The sequence below is a fragment of the Eulemur rufifrons genome, chromosome 28 (assembly GCF_041146395.1).
Source record: "Eulemur rufifrons isolate Redbay chromosome 28, OSU_ERuf_1, whole genome shotgun sequence".
Classification (NCBI taxonomy): domain Eukaryota; kingdom Metazoa; phylum Chordata; class Mammalia; order Primates; family Lemuridae; genus Eulemur; species Eulemur rufifrons.
In genome coordinates, this window is record NC_091010.1 from 67473251 (window position 1) to 67494390 (window position 21140).

General features: G+C 49.7%; 1 protein-coding gene across 1 annotated transcript in view; it reads left to right on the plus strand.

Moving 5' to 3' along the window:
* DOCK1 (dedicator of cytokinesis 1) overlaps positions 1-21140 on the plus strand; it is a 470019-nt gene that overhangs the window by 442345 nt on the left and 6534 nt on the right. Inside the window, exons 46-50 of the mRNA XM_069460828.1 lie at positions 124-207; positions 5256-5393; positions 11590-11735; positions 16150-16348; positions 20005-20149. Of these exons, the coding sequence (XP_069316929.1) occupies positions 124-207; positions 5256-5393; positions 11590-11735; positions 16150-16348; positions 20005-20149 (712 nt within the window). The remainder of the gene's footprint in view (positions 1-123; positions 208-5255; positions 5394-11589; positions 11736-16149; positions 16349-20004; positions 20150-21140) is intronic.

A 21140-nucleotide genomic window follows, 5' to 3' on the forward strand; every position in this document is an offset into this window, starting at 1 on the left:
CTGGAGTGAGCTCCGTGTGGGTCTGTTTTACACACGGCTCCATCCCCAGGGCCTGGCGCCCAGTAAGTGAGAATCGGTGTGGGATGCGCAGGTGTACTGAGTGGCTCTCCCTGTCTCCACCAGGCCTTTTTCACTGACCGGTACCTGCAGGAGCACCCCGAGGCCCACGAAAAGATCGAGAAGCTCAAGGACCTGATTGCTTGGCAGGTAGAGTGTCAGATGCCAACCTTGCGTGGCTGGAGGGGAAGAAAAGCCCAGTCCAGGCTGGCGCAGGTCTGCCTGGGCCCTCTCAGCATGGGGGTGTCCAGACAGCAGTCGGAGTGGACGTGACTACCATTGTCCCTGGGTAAACCCATCCATGCTATGTGATCGACTCAGCTCCCGGACTGCCTGCAGTCATGAATTAGAACACCCAGAAAATTCTCTCTTGCAAGTGAATAAGGCCTCTTTCCTCCCACTGCTGGAAAATCCAGCAGTGTGGAATTGATAGGACAGAACCCGGGGCAAGCTCAGAGCCATAATGCTGTGGGCTGTGGCCTGCACCAGGGGAGGTGCTCGGCCACCGCGTCCTTGGCGAGTGTGCAGGCCGGGAGCTGCGATGCACCCTCCTCGTGCTCCCTGCGGGCCCCAGCGGGTGGTATGTGTCCTCGTTTGTGTTTTCCCAGCTGTACTTCTGCACATCATTTTGTTCTTCAACTCATGCCCCTGGGGCCTTCTGAGTCGTCTTAGAGGGCACTACTTTAAAAGGGTAGGTGGCTCCAGAAGGTGCCGTGTGTTTGGTTGTCAGTTACCTGTGGATGGCTGTGCTTCTTGGAGCCCTGAACATGTCAGGGAGATCTGGGAGCTCGGCCTGCACTTGTGCTGCTACACTGGGCAACTCATTTCTTTAGGCCTCGTTTGCTCATGCGGGAGGCGAGGAGGCTGCTGTCCCTGAGATGGCGCCAGGCTGAGTAGAGAGAGCTGGGAATAGAGCATGGCAGCCCGTGCCGCTTGGCTGAGCCGCAGTCCCAGGCTCCCACTTGGGCCTCAGAGATCCTGTATGGCCGGGCACAAGCCGGGGCTGTTCCTCTGAGGAGACATCTCTGGACATTTTGATTCTGGCCCCATCCTGACGGCTTCTCCGTCATCAGCACATTGGCCAGTGAGACCTCTTAGGGTGGAGCAAAGCTGACCTTTGGTTGTCAGCCAAGTTACAAGTCCTCCAAATTTGTGTTCAGATGTACAAGAGCGACTACATTTTTATAATTCTAAGTATTTATATTTATATATGTCCATAATGTATATTATGTATAACTGTGATAATATAACAAAATTTGCCATTTTAACCATTTTTAAGCATACAGTTCAGAGGCATTACGTTCCCATGGTTGTACAACCATCACCACCATCCACCTCCAGAACTTTTGCATCTTGCAAACCTGAAACTTTGCACTCATGAAACAATAACTCCCCCATTCTACTCTTTGTCTCACGAATCTGACACTCCGGTACCTCATGTAAGTGGAATCATACCCTGTCTGTCCTTTGTGTCTGCCTGTTTCACTGAGCCTGTCTTTGGGGCCTGTCCGTGCTGTATCACATGTCAGACCTTTATTTCTTCCTGGGCTGAATCATATTTCATTGCAGGGAGAGACCACATTTTGTTTGTCCAGTTATCTGCTGATGAACATTTGGATTATTTCCACCTTTTGGTTGGTGTGAAAAATACTGCTATGAACACATGTGTACAAACATCTTTTCTAAGTCCCTGCTTTCAAAACTCTGGGGCATATACCCAAAACTGGAATTGCAGGATCATGTGGTGTTCTCTGTTTGATTTTTTGAGGAACTGCCAAACTTTTCTACAATTGCTGCACCAGTTTACCTTCCCATCGTCTATAATGAATGACTCTGATTTCTTTACATCCTCACCAAGACTTGTTTTCTGGGCTTTTTTTTTTAATAGTAATTCTAATGGATATTTAAATATATTTAACTGAAATTATACTTAAAAAGGAGAAATTAGGCTTTGTTATAAATCCGTCTGCATTTGAAATGTTTGCCTTGAAATTGTGATTTAAAAACCCTCAGATCCGGCTGGAAGGGACATCGTTGGCCAAGGATGGTTTCTCTGCATGGAATGTAAGCCTTTTGTGGTCCGTCTTCCTCTGTTACCTCAAAAGTAGGAGTGAGTTTAAAATTTTTAATGATTCCATTTTAGATGTTGTAGAAACCAAAGCTTACAAAATTCAAAATTCTTCTGAAGGCTGTAAAACCATTGCTATACAAAAACTAGTTTGGTCTGCAAAAGTTCTATTGATTTTTTTTTTCCTGTAAGCTTTTACAGCAAATTGGATTTTAAGAGTTTCAAGCCCTACAGAGGAAAATAATTTGTTCCCTGGAGAGCAACTTTATGTCAGCACTATGTCATCACTCCTAATAACTATATTAAAGGATGAATTTTAAAGCAGGTCACAGGAAAGTTGAAAGAAATAATCAGTTTTCTAGTAACTTCATTAAATCAAAAAGTGATGAAAAATACATATTCAAAGCATTATGTATGATTTTGCTTTCATTTGCAAATGTTTTGAAAACTCCTATCTTAGTGTTGGTAATTGAGTTCTATGTTCATTAAAAATAAGAAGTCTGGGGTTATCAGAATGCTTTGTTCTCTTTTTGTTTATTAGTTCACTTGGGGTTCTTTATCTGAAACTCTATCAGGACAGAGTGAGGTTTTCCTCCTGGGAGTCATCACCGATGTACAGTAAGCGCCTCTTCAATGCCTAAAATCGTTTGTGAAGCCCGGTTAATAAGGCCCAGACAGCTCCTCAGCTCTGCTTGCTGCCTCTGCAATTGAGGATGGGCTGACCTGCTGCTCTCGCTGGGTGGGAGGCTGCAGCCCGGTGCAGGCTGCATGGAGCCTCTTCGAGGTTTGCAGCTGACACCAGGTCATGAGTCACTTCCTCAAAGGCGCAGCTCCATCTTTCCCAAACACAGCTGTCATCGTTGAGCATCCCTGCCGAGTGTCCAGAGATGAATCCATGCAATCTCATATTAAACTGCTGTGATATGTACATATTTCTCTTTTGAAATGTACAAAGATGAAAGACCAAACTCACTCATCATCCCCAGCTGATGACAAGCGTGACTGTCGTGGCCAGGGGTGGTGCTCCTGGAGCTCTGAGCGGGGCTTCCAAATGTTCTGTGCTGCTTGCAGGGCACGAATCTGGGCAGGGGACAGACAGGAGCACACTTCAAATGCCGCCCATCGGGAGGGCCTCGTTTTAGAGCAGGCCGCAGGCTCTTCTTGAAGAACTAAAGGCGTGACTTTGGGAAAGTCCTCTGCCCTCTCTGGGCTCTGAGAAACTGTAGGAATGCAGATGCCTGGGATCCACCTACAGCAAATCAGGTCCAGGAATCTGCCTGAGAAATTTTGATGTTCAGCCAGGTTGGAACCCCACTGAACTAAAGGGTCTCCAAAGACCATTTCAGGCCGTAGGTCTGTAGCTTCTATTTGTATATTAAGTACCTTGTAGGTTGGAATGTGTTTACACAGGACGTCTTTTTAGTTTCTTTCCTTTAGAATCACAGCTGCAGTTCGGCCCCAAATAGACATAGAACAGGGGGCTGGATCCTAGCCTACGAGGGTATTTCCAGCCAGTGTCAGGAACTGTTGAAAATGATGGATTCTCACACCTTGTAAGTTTCACCTGCCAAATTACAGCTCAGACAGGACCAATGACCTAAACCAAATGGTTTTAACCCTCGTCCAGCAAGCATCTTCTTTGATGTAAAGAATCTGACTAATTAAGGGTTTTATCACACTACTGCCACCACCAGCAACAACAAAAAGCAGAAATGATTAGATTGCATTTGGCACATTTGAGAACTAACCCATACTAAATCAAAAATGCTTTTAGTATCTAGACAGCAGCCCACACTTAGATAGACACAACATGTTTACCATCCCGCCAGGTGTTGTCCCAGCCCGCCTTTGTCATCCCCGAGGGCAGAACTCAGGAAGCACCAGGATCACAGTGAGCTTTCCCTACTGTTGGCCCGGAGGAATCTGCGGCCAGCCCCGGGGAAGCTGCCATCTGCATGAGTAATTCCTGTGGAATATTAAAATGTCCCATCTACTTTCAAATCTCACCTGCACACTGTCCTTTGGCAATAACTGGGCATGAGGGGATCACTGGCATGTGCCTTGGGTTTGGGCCCAAATGTCAGCAAAACAAACTTTGGTGTCAGTGCAGCCTGAGAGCAGGCTGGGGGGGCTGTAAACACAGGGAGCGCTCGCTGATTCCCTCCTTTCCTGGAGTACCAAGAGAGGCAGCAGCTGCGCGCTATAAATGGCAACCAAATACATTTTATGCGTTGATTCATCTTGATAAGATTTCTTGAATTTGTTCACATGAAATTCAATTGTGTACTTATTATCCTTCTTACTAATAAATCTGCTCATTTAGATTGGTGTTCTGTCCTATTAGGAAAATCTGTTTTTAATCAGTATTTTGATTTAATTATAAATTATTAAGAGGAAGCCTCTTAGGTTGATTGCGTTGAAGAACGTCTAACTTGCAGTCCGAGCTTTGGGGAGAAGTGGGCCGGGGCAGAAGGGGAGCCTTTGCTACACCCACCCCCAACAGCAGCGACTCTGGTGGGTCTCTGCAGCTGGGAGAATGAAAATGTCTCTCTTACGACGCTTTTAAAGGTCAGCTACATCTCCACGCTCGGAAGTGAAGTGTTGGCATGGATATTTTGTGACAGCAGTGTCGGCAGAGAAATGATTATTTTTAGTTTTAAGGGAGAATAAATTTGGTTTTCCTTTCCAAATTCTTCAGGACTGTAGATCACATGTAATTACGTTTTGGAATAGCGTTCTCAATCGCCTGTAAAGGCAATATTCTTAGCTAAAAAAGTGTTTGCACTTTGACATGACCCTTTGCTAATAGAACAAGTTACATCTAAACAAATTCAAAATGCAGCTCTCCCCAAACTCAAGTGCAAAGCACAGGTGAGTCTATTCTGGGAAAGCAATTGAGTGGCAGTGGTGTGGGACGCACCACACCAGACACATCCAATTCAGAACACAAGTGATTTTCGTTTAAGCATTTTGGTCTTTGGGGGCCGTATGCCTGCCGATGAGTTTAATCAGCCTGTCTGACGTGGAACCAACGCAGATGCCTTTTGCACGGCTGCATCTTCCACGGTGTGCGTTGCTCTCCCTAGACCATGATCCAAGAAGTAAGGGATGCAACCTCTATGTTTTTCAGATTCCATTTTTGGCGGAAGGGATCAGGATTCATGGAGAAAAAGTCACGGAAGCCCTGAGGCCGTTCCACGAGAGGATGGAAGCCTGCTTCAAACAGCTGAAGGAAAAAGTGGAAAAGCAATATGGCATCCGAACCGTGGTGAGTGGGTGGCGTCATAGAAGAGGGGGCGTCTGTGCATCCCACTGCCCAGCTGTGCGGGGCTCACAGAGCACAGGAACTCACATGTGCTAAGGAAGCAGGATTTAGGAGAGCTCAGTCCCTTGGTCAGTCCATCTGCTAGCAATCCAGCAGCCTCCTTTTAATAACTGGATGCGTCAGGGTGAATAAACGTTCATGCATTTGCGTGATCACCAAATGCCCCCTTGTCTGGTGTGAGCACAGTCCGTCCTCACTGTTGTGGAGCAACGGAGAAATCTCGAGAGGCCATGCAACTTAGCTGGTTGGTGGAGCCCACACCTGCAGTCGTACAACACACACAAAGGGTTCAGCTCCTGTGATGTCTGTGGCAGAGGTGACCCAGCAAGGTTGAAGTCTAAGAATCATGGCCGTGAGGGGAGAGTGATAGATTACTGGAGTTTGAATTTGTTAGCAAAGACTCACCCATGGGAGAAAGTGATAGCTGATCTGGACCAAGAAGGATAAGTTGGATGTGGCCAGCGGAGTTCAGAAGGACACTGCCTGGAGTAAGGACTCCCTCGGCAAAGGCTGGGAGGCAGGAATCTGGATGGCCAGAGGCCGGTGCAGACATGGGCGTGCCTTGGGCAGGAGGGAAACCACAGGGAGGAGTTGGAAAGGCACCCGGCCTCCAAGGACTGGGGACGCCAGGCTGGGGCAGGAGGCCCTCTCATGATGAAGGGCAGAATTGGTCTTTTGCAATGAGTTTCTGGAAAGTTTCTGAGCAGGAGCTGGGATCAGGAGCATGATAAAGAGCAGCCTGTGAGTTTTAACCATGCAAAAAGCCGTGCAGTTGAAGTCTGACAGCAGGCTTGAGACTGTCCTCAGGAGCCACGTCTTAGCAGCTCTGGGGGACAAGGCCAGACACCCCAAGTCAGAGCTGCCCTGGCGAGACATCCAGAGTGGTGCTTCCATCCTGATGGTCTCTGGGGGTTTCGCTGCAGCCTACCCTCACTGCCAGTGGACCCTGGAGGCGTTGGGCACAGCAAATGGCCCCTTTCCCCATTGTTCAGGGATGACATCTACTTATGATAGAATTGCACGCCTGCTGGCGTTGACTGGTCTGTGCACATCTTCAGCAGTCCTGCCTAAGGAAGGTGTGCTGGGGGAGGCACTCCGCTTCTTATGGGTGCTTACTTCCTAAAGGCCGGGTGTTGAGTGAGGTGCGCCATTTTGGTTTCATTTTCTGCCAAGTTCTCAGCTGCCCTCGCTGTTGAACTCACTTTTCCGTCACACATTCATCTTGTTTAGCAAACGCTAATTTAGTGCTTACCCGGTGCCAGGGACCTTTGCTGTGTTTTACAAATGTTCATTTGCTTAATCCACCTCACACTCTGGGAAGCAGGCCCCGTGGTCAATCCCATTTTACAGGTAAGGACACAGGGACACAGGAAGGTTAATGACCCCAAGGTCACCCACTAGCAAGTGGCCGGCCCGGGGTCCGAGCCCCATCAGTCTTATCTGTGCTTCCAGCCCCCACTCTGTATTTCACATCACGAGCTTGTCCTCCTCTTGCCCATGTGATAGGAGACCAGGACTCTCCCTGAGAGGTGTTAACTGGGCCGCGATTCCACTTCCTGCTCTCCCAGACTCCCCACAGCTGCCGGGCAAGACTGAGCCTCTGGGCCTCCAAGCCCAGGACCTGACAAAGCGCAACTGCTGGGCCTGGGTCTGGAAGCTCAGCAGGTGGGAATGGGGGACTGACAGCTCAGCAGGAGCTGCCGCAGGTGAGCTGGCCTGGGAATCCGGGCACTGTCCTTTGTGCAAGTCACGATCCCTGAGCAGTGCTTGATGGCGTCAGAGCTCCCAACTCGTTACAGTCAGAGTCAAGTGGCAAGAAGCGTTTCAGGGTGTGTCACTGTGCACCTCTTGCAAAGTTCGATGCCAGTTTTAATTATTTCTAAGAAATAAACACTTACGAAATCTTCAAGTTTTCCTACTAAGTGAAAAGCTTCCTCTGTTATCAATCATTTAATGCACATCTCAAAGTCACAGGAAGCTGCTTGACTCACCAAACATCTTTCATATCCCTTTCTCTGCTGTGATTCATGATTGCTGTGTGTGCTTGCTGTTGGAGAAAACAGGGGCAGGGAAGTCAGGGAGTGTGGGTGGCGGGGGTGTCTCGCTACTCAAAGACAAGCTTCCCCTGGCTGCGGCGCCGGCAGCCGTCCTTGGCTGGAGCTATGCGCTTTCCCCCGAACCCTGAGGCAGCACCATCTCCACCAGACTTCCGGCCCCACTCTGTAGGGCCAGCCAGGGCACCCCAGCTAGGGGTGAGGAGGCTTACTAGGGGGACAATCCAGGAACAGAATTAAGGGTGCATTTCCCACCCTTGGATGCTTTGTTCCCCAAGGCCACCTTCCTGAGTCCTCCTGCATCCTGGGACCCCAAAGCCAGGCTCTGCAGTCAGCTTCCTTTGAGCAGACGAGGGGCAGGCAGACGCCGTCATCCTCTGAGCAATGTGGCGATAAAAAGCAGTCTGGGATGAACCTTTCCTGCCTTAACTACTTTGGAAACTCACAAGCATCTCAGAATACTTTGAAAAGCAATATAGTATCATCCTGTTCAAAAAAAGATGGATTTAAAAATAAAAAACCCATAGAAAGGACATAAAATATTTTGTCAATTTTTCTGAGCCAGCCTAAGCCCTAGAAACAGAAGAATTGAACACCCTGTGACTTCTGAACACACAGGCCCCTCTGGCCTGCTCTGAGCTGGCCTGACCTCAGCAGTCCTGGGACAGTCCCTGGATGGCAGCACTGCAGCCCAGTGTCTCCTGACCCTTAGGAGCAAGGCGTGTGGGCCCCAGGGACGCCAGGAAAGAGCCCACGAGCACCCGCTGCACTCAGCACCCCACGCCTTCGCTGGCCCGTAGCACACAGGAGGTGCTTGTGTTTGCCTTTGAGCTTGTGCAGATGTTTACATTTCTCAAGCGATCTTCATCTACCTCTTCCTGCACGTCTGGTGAGGAGCAGGGGGCCTGGCCTGGTCCTGCCCACCCTCAATCCCGTCCATGGCATCGCTTTAACCGCCAGGGGCAGCCGGGTGCTGCGCTGTAGCCACATCTCTTCACCCGCCTCCTGCGAGCTCCTCCTGGGTGGCCCCCGGCTCCTCAGCCCAACAGGCCACTGCCCTCCTCTCCCTTTCCCAGCTCCTGTCACAACACTTGCTGGTCCCCCAGACAGGAAACCCAGGAATCAGCCTTCATCCCTGGCAGAGTTCTAGCCTCGGTCTTACCTGGCAGCACCGAGGTTCACTCCACCCCCTTTTCCTTCACAGCTGGCCCCTGGCCCGGCTCCCTGGATCCCTCCTCCCTCGACCGCCCTCCACAGCTGCCAGTGGGACCTGTCCCATTGGTTTTCTCACTGGGATCCGTGGGAACCCGGGTTTCCTCAGAGGCTGCTAGGAGGGGTGTTGATTGGGAACTGGGGCCGGCTCCAGATTTACCCTAGGTCACACCGTCGGTGTCACAGCCAAAACTCTAGCCTGGTTCTAACACCTTCAACTCCTAATCCCCGGCCCTGCTGCTGGGACAAGGAGACATCAGTTCACTCACGGCATCTGGCCCTGGAGCTGCACCTGTCAGTACTGGGTGAGATTCCAGTTGCGTCAGATGAAAAAATAAAAGCCCTGAGTTCTGGATTTTTAGAGGCTTTGTTCAACCAAGAAGGAACTGTGAGGAGAACAACCCAGTAGAGCCCACGGCTATAACCCAGTGGGTGCCCTGCAAATGTGGGACCCGATGGTGGCTTCTGTCCCTCCTTGGCAGAGCCCTCCTCCTGCCATCATCCTTCCTGTGTTCATGGCAGTCCATACTCACATGGCGACCAAGACTCCAGGTGGCCTTCCAAGGGACATCACTGCCCTTGGTGGTAGGTGCTCAGAGGCACCGGGCTGCTTTCTGGGCCTTCCCAAGAGCTTGAGTGAGGTCGTCCTGGCTGGTGTCTCCTCAGGTCCTCGTGGCTGCTGTGAAGTTCATTTCATCACAGAGACACGGAAAGTGACAAGCCAAATGCTCTTAGGAATGGGGCTTATGGTGCCCGGGACCCACCCAGATGTCGCAGGTCAAGTCTCTTCTCAGCCGTGTGCTCAGCTTCTTTTCCACGGATGCTGCTTTCCACCTGCCGAGCAGGTGGTGGGATATAAAGGCTGCATCCCCCAAGCTGCAGAAATCGCCTGAGTATCAGGTTGCTGGCTCTCTTCCCTTCTTCCTTCTGCCTGTAGCCAGAAAGGATTGTGTTGAAGTCAAGCCCAGGGCAATTCCAGGAGACAAGCAGGAGGGGAGCCCCCACCTGGGTAGGTAGCAGAGACGGCTTGTGTAGACGGGTGTTCAGGAGGGTGATCACCTGCCTCCGCCAAGCTCATCCCCAACCCCTGAGCCTGTTTTCAGAAGCTGCCATGGGAGAAATGGCCAGGGATGGAGCGGGTTTGGGAAGACAGAGGCTGCCTGCAGGGCTCATTCAAAATGCGAAGAGGCCGCAGATGCTGGATTGAAGGTGTGATGCTGAGGGCTGGGTGGTGCTGGGGATGGTGGGCCGAGAGGAGTGAGCTCCTCCTCGGGATCCTCAGGGGCAGCGAGCTCACAAATGGGGTCCCAGAGTCCCGCGGAGAATCTGTGTGGGAGAAACGCTTCAGAGAGTGAGGCCTTGGGTGGCCTCTGATTGTGTTTCAGAACAGCTGAGGACAGTGTATTCATAGACTGAGTGTCTACATTGTGTATAGGAAATGTTTTCACAATTGGGCATATCTACAAGTTAACCATTTCCCTTTTCGTTTCCTCGGAAAGGCTGATTGATTGCAGTGGATGCCTCCGTGGAGCTATCCAGTGGCACCACCACTGGTGCAAGTCCAAGACTGACCAGACCCTCTGTGCTGGCAGCTTCCAGCTGTTGCTTTGAACCAGTGGTCAGCAAACTGTGGCCCACCGCCTGCTTTTGTGAATCAAGTGTCATTGGCATGCAGCCATGCTCCTTTGTTGCTGCACTGTCCATGGCTGCTTTTGTGCTCCCATAGCAGAACGGAGTAGTTTCAACAGAGACCATGTGGCCTGCAAGCTTAAAATACTTATTATCTGGTTTTTTACAGAAAAAGTTTGCCAACTGCTTGCTCTTTTTGCAATACTGAAGTTTTTACTGTTAAAGAGATAGTGTACAAATCAAATAGTATTTTATTTGGGATCAGATATTTAGGAAATAGGCCCACTTTTCAGATGTGGAAATGGCATTATGTAATCGATAATCGACTGCGTCTTGCCCTCAGGGTCTGGAGCTGTGGTCTAGCGCGGGGCCGTATGTAGTTGATTGGCTGAATGAATGAGATGCCAGCTTGGGCGGGGTAGCCTGGGGTGGGCTGGGGAGTTGAAGCCACGCACAGAGGACGTGTCCTACAGGAACGTGGTTCCCACATCCTCAGGTTAAAGGAAAGTGCTTGTGCAGCAGCTGTGGTCCAGATGTGCCAGCATCTGGCTCGGGGTGCAGGTACATGAGAATTTTCTAGCCAATTAGATGTTGACACATGCTACATTTCAGTGACACTTGTTCTGGTAATATGTCAAGGAGGGGATGGAAAAGTCCATCCAGAGATCGTTGTTCTCCAGGATGCGTCACTAGTCCATGCTTAGCAAGTGGGAGGCGCTTTGGCAACTCCGGTGTGGCTTCGTCCAGTCCCAGCAGTCACTCACAGCGGGGAGTCACCGTTCTCGTGGCAGCAGGAGCATCTCGTTTCAGCCTAGAGAAGTTCCATCCTTGCCCATCCCTGCATCTTGGTTATTTGCATAGTGTGTCAACCTGCAGAGATGTACAAAGTCCATCTAAAGATCTTACAAATTCCTTAACCACTTTCTAGATGTTACTCTGTATATTACATTTTCTGGTCAGTATATTGTACTATGACTTTGGAATGGGTTGATGCATTGTGGTCTTGGTAAAGAAAAATGCACTGAAAATTAAAAGGCTAAGAAGGTTCCTTCTGATATTTTTCACTATGCCAAGTCAGGTTTCAAAAAACCACAAAATCATTGTTTTTGTCTTCTGCTTAAAACAAGAACTTGTACTGCTTATAAAAGTGTGGACAATCGTGGTCTAGATTCCACCTCCTCACAGGAGTCTGCCCGTGCCAGGCACAGGCATCAAACGACTCTCTCTCTCTGTTTCTCTCTCAGCCCTCGAGTCTGGATGACAGGAGAGGCAGCCGCCCCCGGTCCATGGTGCGGTCCTTCACGATGCCTTCCTCCTCCCGGCCTCTGTCCGTGGCGTCTGTCTCTTCCCTCTCGTCTGACAGCACCCCCTCCAGGCCGGGCTCCGATGGGTGAGTCGGACTCAGCGGCAGCGGCTCAGGGGCAGAGAGGGCTGGCGGGGCGGGGGGGGGGGGGGGGGATCCTATGAGGAGCCCCGGGTTTGTTTTATCACAACTGAGGATTTTCAAAAATCAAGATTATCTTTGAAACTGAGACCCTCCAAGACTCTCTGAGCATAGCACCCAATATTACTCTCAGGGCCTTGTGAGTTGCTGAGAAAGAAGTCCTTACTTTGGGTGCCACTTTGGGCAAGGCTTCCTTCAAATTTAAAACCTCCAGTGAGTGCCCAGTCCTCCAGCGTGGCTTAGGAGCAGCAGGTGCATTCCCTCCTGGCCGTGCACTTTGGACCTTTCATCTCGTGGTCACCTCCGGGTGTCGAGCTAGGGCAGGGCCAGCGCGGTCTGGGCACGACACAGCCTTCGCTGTCCCCCACAGCACCACCCGCCCAGCCAGCTGTCACACGGGCTTACGTGACAGCTGGCCTGGCCACCTTCCTCTTTTTCTTCCTTCTTCTTTTTTGTTTTTTCTTGAAAGCAAAACTTTTTATTTGTTTAGTTTTGTTTCTGCTAAGTTTTATTACCTTTTAAAGGGAAATGCCATTTAAGCTGAATACTTCTGAGAATGACCATCTGTCCCACCCTTTCTATTTTCTATGGAAAATATGGGACATATTATCCTTTCTTATCTCAATTTTTTTATTGTAGTGAAGTACACTTAAAATTTACCATCTCAACCGTTTTTAAGTGTGCAATTCAGTGGCATTAAGTACATTCACATGGCCGTACAACCGTCACCACCGTCCATCTCCAGAACACTTTATGTTGTCAAACTGTAACTCTGTACCCATTAGACACTAGCTCCCCATCCCTCTCCCCAGCAGCCACCATTCTACTTTCCGTCTCTATGACTTTGACTATTCTGAGTTCCCACAGCCCACCTTCTTTCTACAAGACCACTTCGGAGGACCATTTTTCCTCTAGAGTACTTGATAGTCCAAAACAGCTAAGAGGGAAACAAGAACCTACTAGTTAGACTAGTTAACTAACATCCATTGAGCATTCACTGTGGCTCTTGCATTAGCTCAGATTATTGCAAAGAGAACCGCAATATTGATTTTTGTGTGTGTGTTTCTGAGTGGCAGGCATAGAAAGTTTGTTCTTATTATACGAAAAGAAAAAATGTTGCATGCAATGTAAACATCAGAGAGAACTTCTAATTGTTTTACTGCCGCGTTTGCACTGTTGTGTGTTTGTCCAATCCCATCTGGTTTGCAATCCATCACCCTACCAAACCCGCGGGCTCCTGGCCCCGTCAACATGCAGACACAAACTTCCAGAGAGCCCCAAGGGACAGCTCAGCTCTAAATGCCCTTTGTTGCCAACAACTGATGTGCCCAGTGGAGAATTGCAAACTATACCCACAATTTTTTTTTTCTCAACAGCAATTTTTATCAGTGTCTGGTACTTATAAGGCCAAGTCCATATGGAAATTCTCAATTTAGAGGTACTTAAATCATGTGTGCTTGTCACTTTAAAGCAAAATTGCTAAAGAAATTTAATTCAACTTCTCCCCAAGAAAATCCCCAGGCTACTTATGAAAAGGTTTTTATGTTTCCAAGAACATAGGGGTTAGGGTAGAAATTGATGGAGAGGTTTTCGATGGAAGAGTGGTGTATTGCACACGTGAATACGTGAGCTTGGGCAGACAGCTTCTTCCCACAAGGCATTTGTTTAACCTTTAACTAGAAGGCATCTTTATTAGAGTCCTGATTTTCGTTCATTCTTGGGGTTACCACCCTTCGCTATCTAACTAATGTGGAGAAAATGAGGCTTTGGTCTCAAATGGCACAGGTTGCAATGAAAAATAAAGTTCATCCTGCAGGCAGTTGCTTCTCGTAATGTGAAAAACTTAAAACTCGTCCTGTCTTTCTCTGGCTTCTTTGTATACTCATCAGGGTTTCACAGTGTAGGTCTTCTCCCTGAGCTGGAAGATGTCTCCTCATCCTTTTTTGGCCTACATTAATTATCTCAAGTTCTGCAAAACGTAGGATAAAATCATGATGATTTTTGGCTGTTGCTTATAATATAATAGATACAATATTTAACACCTAATGGATGTTGATTTGTTGGTTAATGTATATCCAGGTGGAAAAATTCAGGTGTTTCAAAATGCCTTAATGATCTAAGTCAGTGCTGGTATGTTATAGCAATTATTTTTAATTTTTTAAACTTCTTAGTATAGAAAAATTTCAGACATATACAAAGTGGACAGTATAATGAGCCGCCACGTCCCATCAGCCAGCCTCAGCCATTATAAACTTTTAGCAAATCTTCTTTCAGTCTGAATCCCACCCTCTCCTCCCCGCATATTTTCCAGCAAAACTCAATTATCATATCATTTTATCTACAGATATTTCAATATGAATTTCTAGGACCTGACCTCATTTATAAAAAACATAACTATGTTACTTTATGTAAACTTTGTAGTAATCTAGTTTATGTCACACATAAAACATAAACAGGAATTTCATTTTATCAAAATATATCACTGTTAATTTCTCATGTCATAAATGTTATTTTTTTTTTACAAGTCCTCACCTTGTACTTGGTTGATACTATCTCTTTACGTCTCTTTTAATCCACTTTTTTTCTTTTCTTTGTAATTTATCTGTTGAAAAATCTAGGTTGCTTGATGTCTCGTGCTCCCCGCTCTGTCCTGTAGAGTTGTCTGTTGTGTGTCTCTGCCCTCCACAGTCTCTGCATGTTCGTAGTTGAATGCAGAGGTTTGATCAGATTCAGATTTGATCTGGGGACAAGATGACTTCGTAGGTAGTTGCATGTTCTTCCATTCAGAGGCCCATCGTATCTGGTTCTCTCTTTTTTGGTGACATTAACAGCTGTTGATAATCAACGCTTAGATCCAATACGATTGCTGTTTCAATAGCACACATACGTTAATGACAGATCCTTCTCCACAGCCGTATTAGACAGGGAGAAACAAGAAGTAGGAGGTGTGATTCTTGCTCTTGGCAGTCTGGATCTGCAGAGGATTTTAAGTGCAGTTTTGTCAATGTTCCGTCCTTCCTGGTCCATCTCAGCATGGACCATGTTACATGTCCCACGTTGGGGAGCAAGGTTGCTGCCGTGGCCTTCTTAATCAGCACAGTGGTTTTGTTCCAAATTTCCCATTCAGAAATAAGTTTAAGAGAAACCACAGCTAGGATGCAAATGTGACTGGCTTTCTAAATTCTCTTCTCTTGAAATCATTCTCCCCTCAAAGAAGCCAATTTATTCTCTAGGTGGTCAAGGACGTCAGGCTTGGAAGTTGCTTCAAAGGCTGGGAGCTCCAAAGGGCAGGCTCCGAAAATATAAGATCCTAACAGCAACATACCTTACACATGAGTTTCACTGTAAGGTTTTTCAAGCGTGTCCATACTTCATCCATGCTGGCCTCTTTGCTGACTCCTTTCTTATAGCAGGAGCTGCAGGGGATAAAAGTCCAATCTTAGAATTGGATCCATTCTTCCCCCTCCTGTTACTAGAAACAGGATGGACATGCCAAGCTTGTGTTGCAATGGCAAAATGCAATGTGTGTGAATGTGTGTGCACACACGTGTGCCCCTAACCTTTGACACATGCCATTGAGACTAGCCCCAGATCCATTTACTCAGTGGTCTGATCATCAACATGTTTTTACAGCAACTGTTTGCTGTCCATAGGCAGAAGGGTGCTGGTGTTCTCGTTCCCTTTTGTAAATGAGAACATCAAGTTCCCAGAGGTTAGGAGGATGTCAAGGGTCACCAGCAAGTGGCAGAGCTTGGACTGAGGTCCTCTGTCTCTAGCTCATTTTTCAGCTGAAAACCTGAGGGCGTCACTAAGTCCCTGTGAGCCGGAGTCAGCTGGCCTCCGGCTGGGCCATCCAAAGGGCTTTCACATGGAAGCAACGCATAAATCTGTAATCGTAGAAACTTGGTGGAATTAAGGTACCAGAAATTTCTTTGCATTGGCACCTGCCTATTTTCCCCCATTGCGTCTATGAATATTTCATTATAAATCTCTAAAAGGCGAGGGTTTGCCTTTTGAAATATACCCAAAATACCATCCTACTGTCGTAAATCAACGAAAATTCCTTAATGTCATCATCCAGTATCCCGTCAGACTTCAAATCTATCCTCTTGGCCTGTAAGTGTTCTATAATTTTCCAGTTTGTTTTTATTGGGAGGGAAACACGGTCCTGGCAGTTGGTTACTATGTATCTGAAGTCGCCCTCGGCCTCCCTTTTAAATCATTTCCGTCGTCCTTATAAAAGGCTGCCGGTCCCAGTCAGCACTTAGAGTTGTTGCGAGTGACTTCACAGGTATCTGCAGGGTGGAAAGCAATTGCTCCCCCTCAAGACAACACTGATTTAAAGAAACATTTCCTTTAGGTTTGCCCTGGAGCCTCTCCTGCCAAAGAAAATGCACTCCAGGTCCCAGGACAAGCTGGACAAGGATGACCTGGATAAGGAGAAGAAGGACAAGAAGAAGGAAAAAAGGAACAGCAAACATCAAGAGATATTTGATAAGGAATTTAAACCCACCGACGTTTCCCTGCAGCAGTCTGAGGCTGTGATCCTTTCCGAGACGGTAACGCAACGGGCCATCCCCGCTCACTGCAGGAGCTCCTGGGACCTGCCTGTGCTCCTGCTGGAGCCAGCAGGGCTGTCCATTGGGTTGTATGGAATTTGCTGCAAGGCAATAACCTTAAAACCTGGGATCCTCCTCACCCCTAGCCACGAGTAACCTGACTCACTCAGGCCATGAGAGACACAGAGTCTGGGGGAGGCTGGTCTTAGCGTCCGTCCGTCCTCCATCCCGAAGGAGCTCAGGTCGGGGAGGTCGCCAGCAGGGCCCACAGGTTTCTAGGCTCTGTGCAGCTCTGTTGTACTTGTTGACAATGTCAGAATGCTTCTGTTGTCAGGAAACAATGCTCTTTGTTAGCTAATGCCTTTCCCTCGCCCCTTCCTGGCTGGAAATCTCTAAGCCACAGTTACTGCCCAAGTGTTATGATCTGCTCAGAGAGGACACAAATGTCCCTTCCCACTGGGCTCCACCAGCAGGGCTCAGTTTCATGTTATTGTCCCTTCCTCTTCTGCTCTGCATTTAAATAGCCTGACCATGTTTCAGAAGGACTTACGGGGACTTAACATGACACGTGCTGGTGAGTTGACATTAAAAATCCCAGTGAGTCTGTTCATCCCACAGTCCTGGGCGTGTGGGGGCGGTGAAAGCCACGGAGCAGGCTCCTGTCCCAGGGCAGGGCCTGGGGGCGGATCCTCCCAGAAGGGCTCGGTGGCATTTGGAGTCTGAGTACAGAAATGAGGCCCAGACTGCCTCTGGGGTGCACTGGATTCAGAAAGTGCTCTCTGTAGACTGGAAACAAAAATAGAAAAGCAGTTCTCATAGGTTTTCTGCTTCAAAGGTGAAGTCAGGCTTGGAGCAGCCGTCCCCTAGAAATGCGTGGGCATTTGCAGTAGCCCGTGGCCCGGCCGACTCTGTCTGGGTTGTGATGAAAGCATTGCTTGATCAAAGAGCTCAGATGGGACCACCTTTTAACAAGACATACTCCACTGCTTGTTTATAGCTTAAGCACCAGAGGGCACGTTTCATCTGACTGTGCGCCACTCAGACAGCAGTCACGTGTTGCTTGGCTGTCTGGAGGTAGAAGGCAGATGCCACAGCCATGACACAGCCTTCAGGCAGGCGAGCCCTGCTCTGAGGCCTGTGGACACGTATGTGGCCTGCAGCTAAGCGGGGGGGCTCAGTGTGGCACGAGATGGGCAGAGGGCGTCGGGGCCCAGGGAGGCACTGGCCAGAGGCAGGTGTGAAGCGCCCCAGCGCTCTGCCTCTGATAATGGGATTAAGGGGTTGCTGATGAACTGCCCAGCGTTCTCTGCTCACTGTTCTGCAAAGTTGGAATGCCAGCAACTCCTCCGGGTGGCCTGAGATCCTCTCTCAAGCCCTAAGTAGATTTCTCAAGTCCCAAAACATTGTAACTGGGTGGGAGAATTAAAAGAAGCATTTTTGAATATCTACTAAGTGCCAGACACTGTGCAAGTCTTTCATACATTTGTAGTCAAGCTCCGTGTTAAGATGTTAAAACCGAGGGCCTCAGAGAAATCGAGCCAAGTGGTGGAGTTGATCACGATTGAGTTGTGTGCAAAGAAGCCCAAGGACATAGCAGGCCAGGCACTGAGCCAGCAGAGTGCAATTTCTGTCCCTGCCCTGTCCCTAGCTTTCCTGTTAGGACACCTGCAAAGGACAGGGCCTGGGGCAGTGCCACATGGCACCCCCACAGCTAACCCTGGCACCCTCAGTAAGCCCACAGGAACTCACCAAGGTTAGAGCACAGAACCTTGACCTCACTGTCAGCATCTGACTCAGTCTCAGAATGACCATGGCTGCAACACCAGGAGGCCAGGAATCCTGACCTCCCACTGGGGCAGACGTACTATTCTTGGTCCAGCCCAGCCACCTGTCTGTCCACAAAGAGGCTGCCTCCTCCAGGGGCCAGTTGCCAGCAAGGTCTGAGGACAGGCACTTGAAGTTTCCTAATCAGGCCTCCTTGTGCCCATGAGCAGTCATGCACAGCAGAACAGGGCGGTCCCTTGGACCCCTTGGCGTCCCCCCATTGCCCTCCCCATGCTGGCCTCCCCTCAGGCCAGAGCTTCTGCAAAGCCTTCTTCTCCTCACCCCTTAGGGCTGGGTTCCTCTTCCTACGTGATTTGCATCATCAACAATTTCACTGAGCCTCTCTGAGCCAGAGCCTCCAGGCTGCAATTTGCATTTCACCAGGGTGGCCTCCTGGGGCTTTCTGACTCACTCTCTGGATCAGAATGTGCCCGTCCAGGGACAGCAGGGAAGGAGGAGAGAACACCTGAACTGTCCCTGAATCCCTGCTCCTGGGCCCCATGCACGTTTGCCCCCAGAGGCCAGCCTTCAACCTGGCACTTGCAAACCTCCCACGGCGGTTCCGTTTCTGCAGATACTGGGCAGCACCTGGGCGCTGGGCTCCCACTGAGCAGCACAGGCAGTTCTGGAAGCCGGCCTGTCGCTGGTGGCCTGGGGCACTCATCCACCGGCAGGCCTGACCTTGCTCCCAGGCCAGGGTCCCTCTTCCTGGCCCGGGCTTGGCCGACCTCTTCTAGGGCAGACGAAGCACCCACCTGCTCTGCCGCTCGCCCACACCGCCGCAGCCCACCCGCCAGGCCCACCCGCCTGCCTGCCCTTCCTGGGGGGAGAATCTCGACTCCGCCTTTTCGGCTGAGTTAATACCTTTCTAACGACTCCTGCCTCAGAGTATTTTGTAATTGCTTGTAGTCCCCAAGGCCTAATGATCTGAGACCAAGTTGTAAGAGATATATAAGTAAAATTTACTGATGTAACAAACGGGGAAAGCGCTTAGGAGGGGAAAAGTCAAGTGCCTCCAAAAGCCAGAAAGGAGCAGGAAAAATGTGGTGAAAAGGAGAGAAAAGGAATCGCCACCCAGTAAGGACACAGGTGTGAGAAGCAGCAAAGGAAAGGAATAAAGGAAGCCCCCGGCACGTTCCTAGGCTCTCATGGACCGCCAAGGAAGGCCACGATGTCACGGGCACGCCGGGGGAGTTGTGGGAGCTGAGCAGACCATTTGTTCCGTCCTTGGCCCTGCGGAGCTGGCCCTGCGTGTTCTCGCTGGGCATCTGAACAGCTTGCAGCAGCACTCTGCCCCTTTGCACTGACATCAGGAGCCCTGCGATGCGCTGTCCACCCCGGGCTGCGCAGACAGAGTGCTGTGAGACCCTGTGTCTGCGTGGCAGGGCTGTGTAACACAGTACCGCACGCTGGGCAGCGCTGCTCGCAGAGCCGGAGGCCGCGAGTCCAAGGTCAAAGTGTCGGCAATGTTGATTTCTTCCAAGGCTGCGAGGGAGAATCTGACCCAGGCCTCTCTCCTGGCTTCTGGTGGCTGCTGGCGTCTTTGGCATCTCTTGGCTTGTAGAAGCATCACCGTCACCTCTGCCCTCATCTTCATGCGATGTTCTCCTGTGTGTGCGAGTCCAAGTTTCCCTTATTTGTAAGGACATGAGTCCTATTGGATGAGGGCCCACCCTAGTAATCTCGCCTAAGCTTGGTCATTGGCAAAGACCCTATTTACAGACAAAGTCACACTGGGAGGTTCTGGGGGTCTGGATTAAAACATATGAATTTTGAGGGAGACAAACATAGCCCATAACAGCCGTAACTGCTCTTTATGCCCCTCCCCACAGATTAGTCCCCTGCGGCCCCAGAGACCGAAGAGCCAGGTGATCAACGTCATCGGAAGTGAGAGGCGCTTCTCGGTGTCACCGTCCTCCCAGCAGACACCCCCTCCGGTCACGCCACGGGCCAAGCTCAACTTCAGCCTGCAGTCCAGTAAGTGGGGCATGCTCCACGTCTGAACTCGTGATACTGTGTCATGACTTCCCCTTAATCGAAGGCTCTAAAGTTAGAAGCACTCCTCCACTTGCAGCAGGTGGAGGGAGCTTGGGTGAGCACCTGACTTACCTGGAGTGTCCCTCGGGACAGGCGGTAGCATCTGGACCTCAGCAAATCAGTCCTCTGGTACCCGATGGCCAGAAAGTTTGGGGTCCATCCTAGGCTCACCCCCTCAGTTGGGAAGGGACTTGAGAGGCACCTGGGGCGGCCGCTGCTTCGTAGCACTGGGCACTGAGCCGTAGGCGACCTTGGGTCCACCAGCGAGGAACGTGCAGTGAAGCAGCACTTCCGGGCAGCTTGGAAGGGCTAAGGGGCGTAACTGATTTTACTGGTTTGCCCAGTTTCTCGGGCTGCTGTAACAAGTTAGCACAAATCTAGTGGCCCAAAACAACAGAAATTCATTTTCTCATGGCTCTGGAGGCCGGAAGTCTGAAATCAAGGTGTTGGCAAGTTGGTTCCTTATGGAGGCTTGAAGGAAAATCTGTAGGGCACCTCTCTCCCAGCTGTTGGTGGCTGCTAGCAGTCCCTGACATTCCTTGTGAGTGTGGCCACATCACTCCAATCTCTGCCTCCAAATTCACATGGCCTCCTCCTCTCTGTCCTCTCCTTCTTATAAGGACACCAGTCACTAGATGTAGGGCCCACTGTAAATCCAAGATTATCTCATCTGGAGATCCTTAACTATTAATAATTATACCTGCAAAGACCCTATTTCCAAATAAGGTCACATTCTGAGGTTCTGGGTGGACCTTAGAGGACCAAATTTTGGAGGGATGCCATTCAACCCACTATGAATGGTAACCAGCTTTTCACCACTAAATTCAGACACATGAGAGGGGAGAAATCTTGGCAGGAGGAAGGTGGTTGGGGGTGAGGGTTGCAGTAGAACCAGAGAGCACACTGCCCCAGCTGTGGCTGGAGAGAGAAG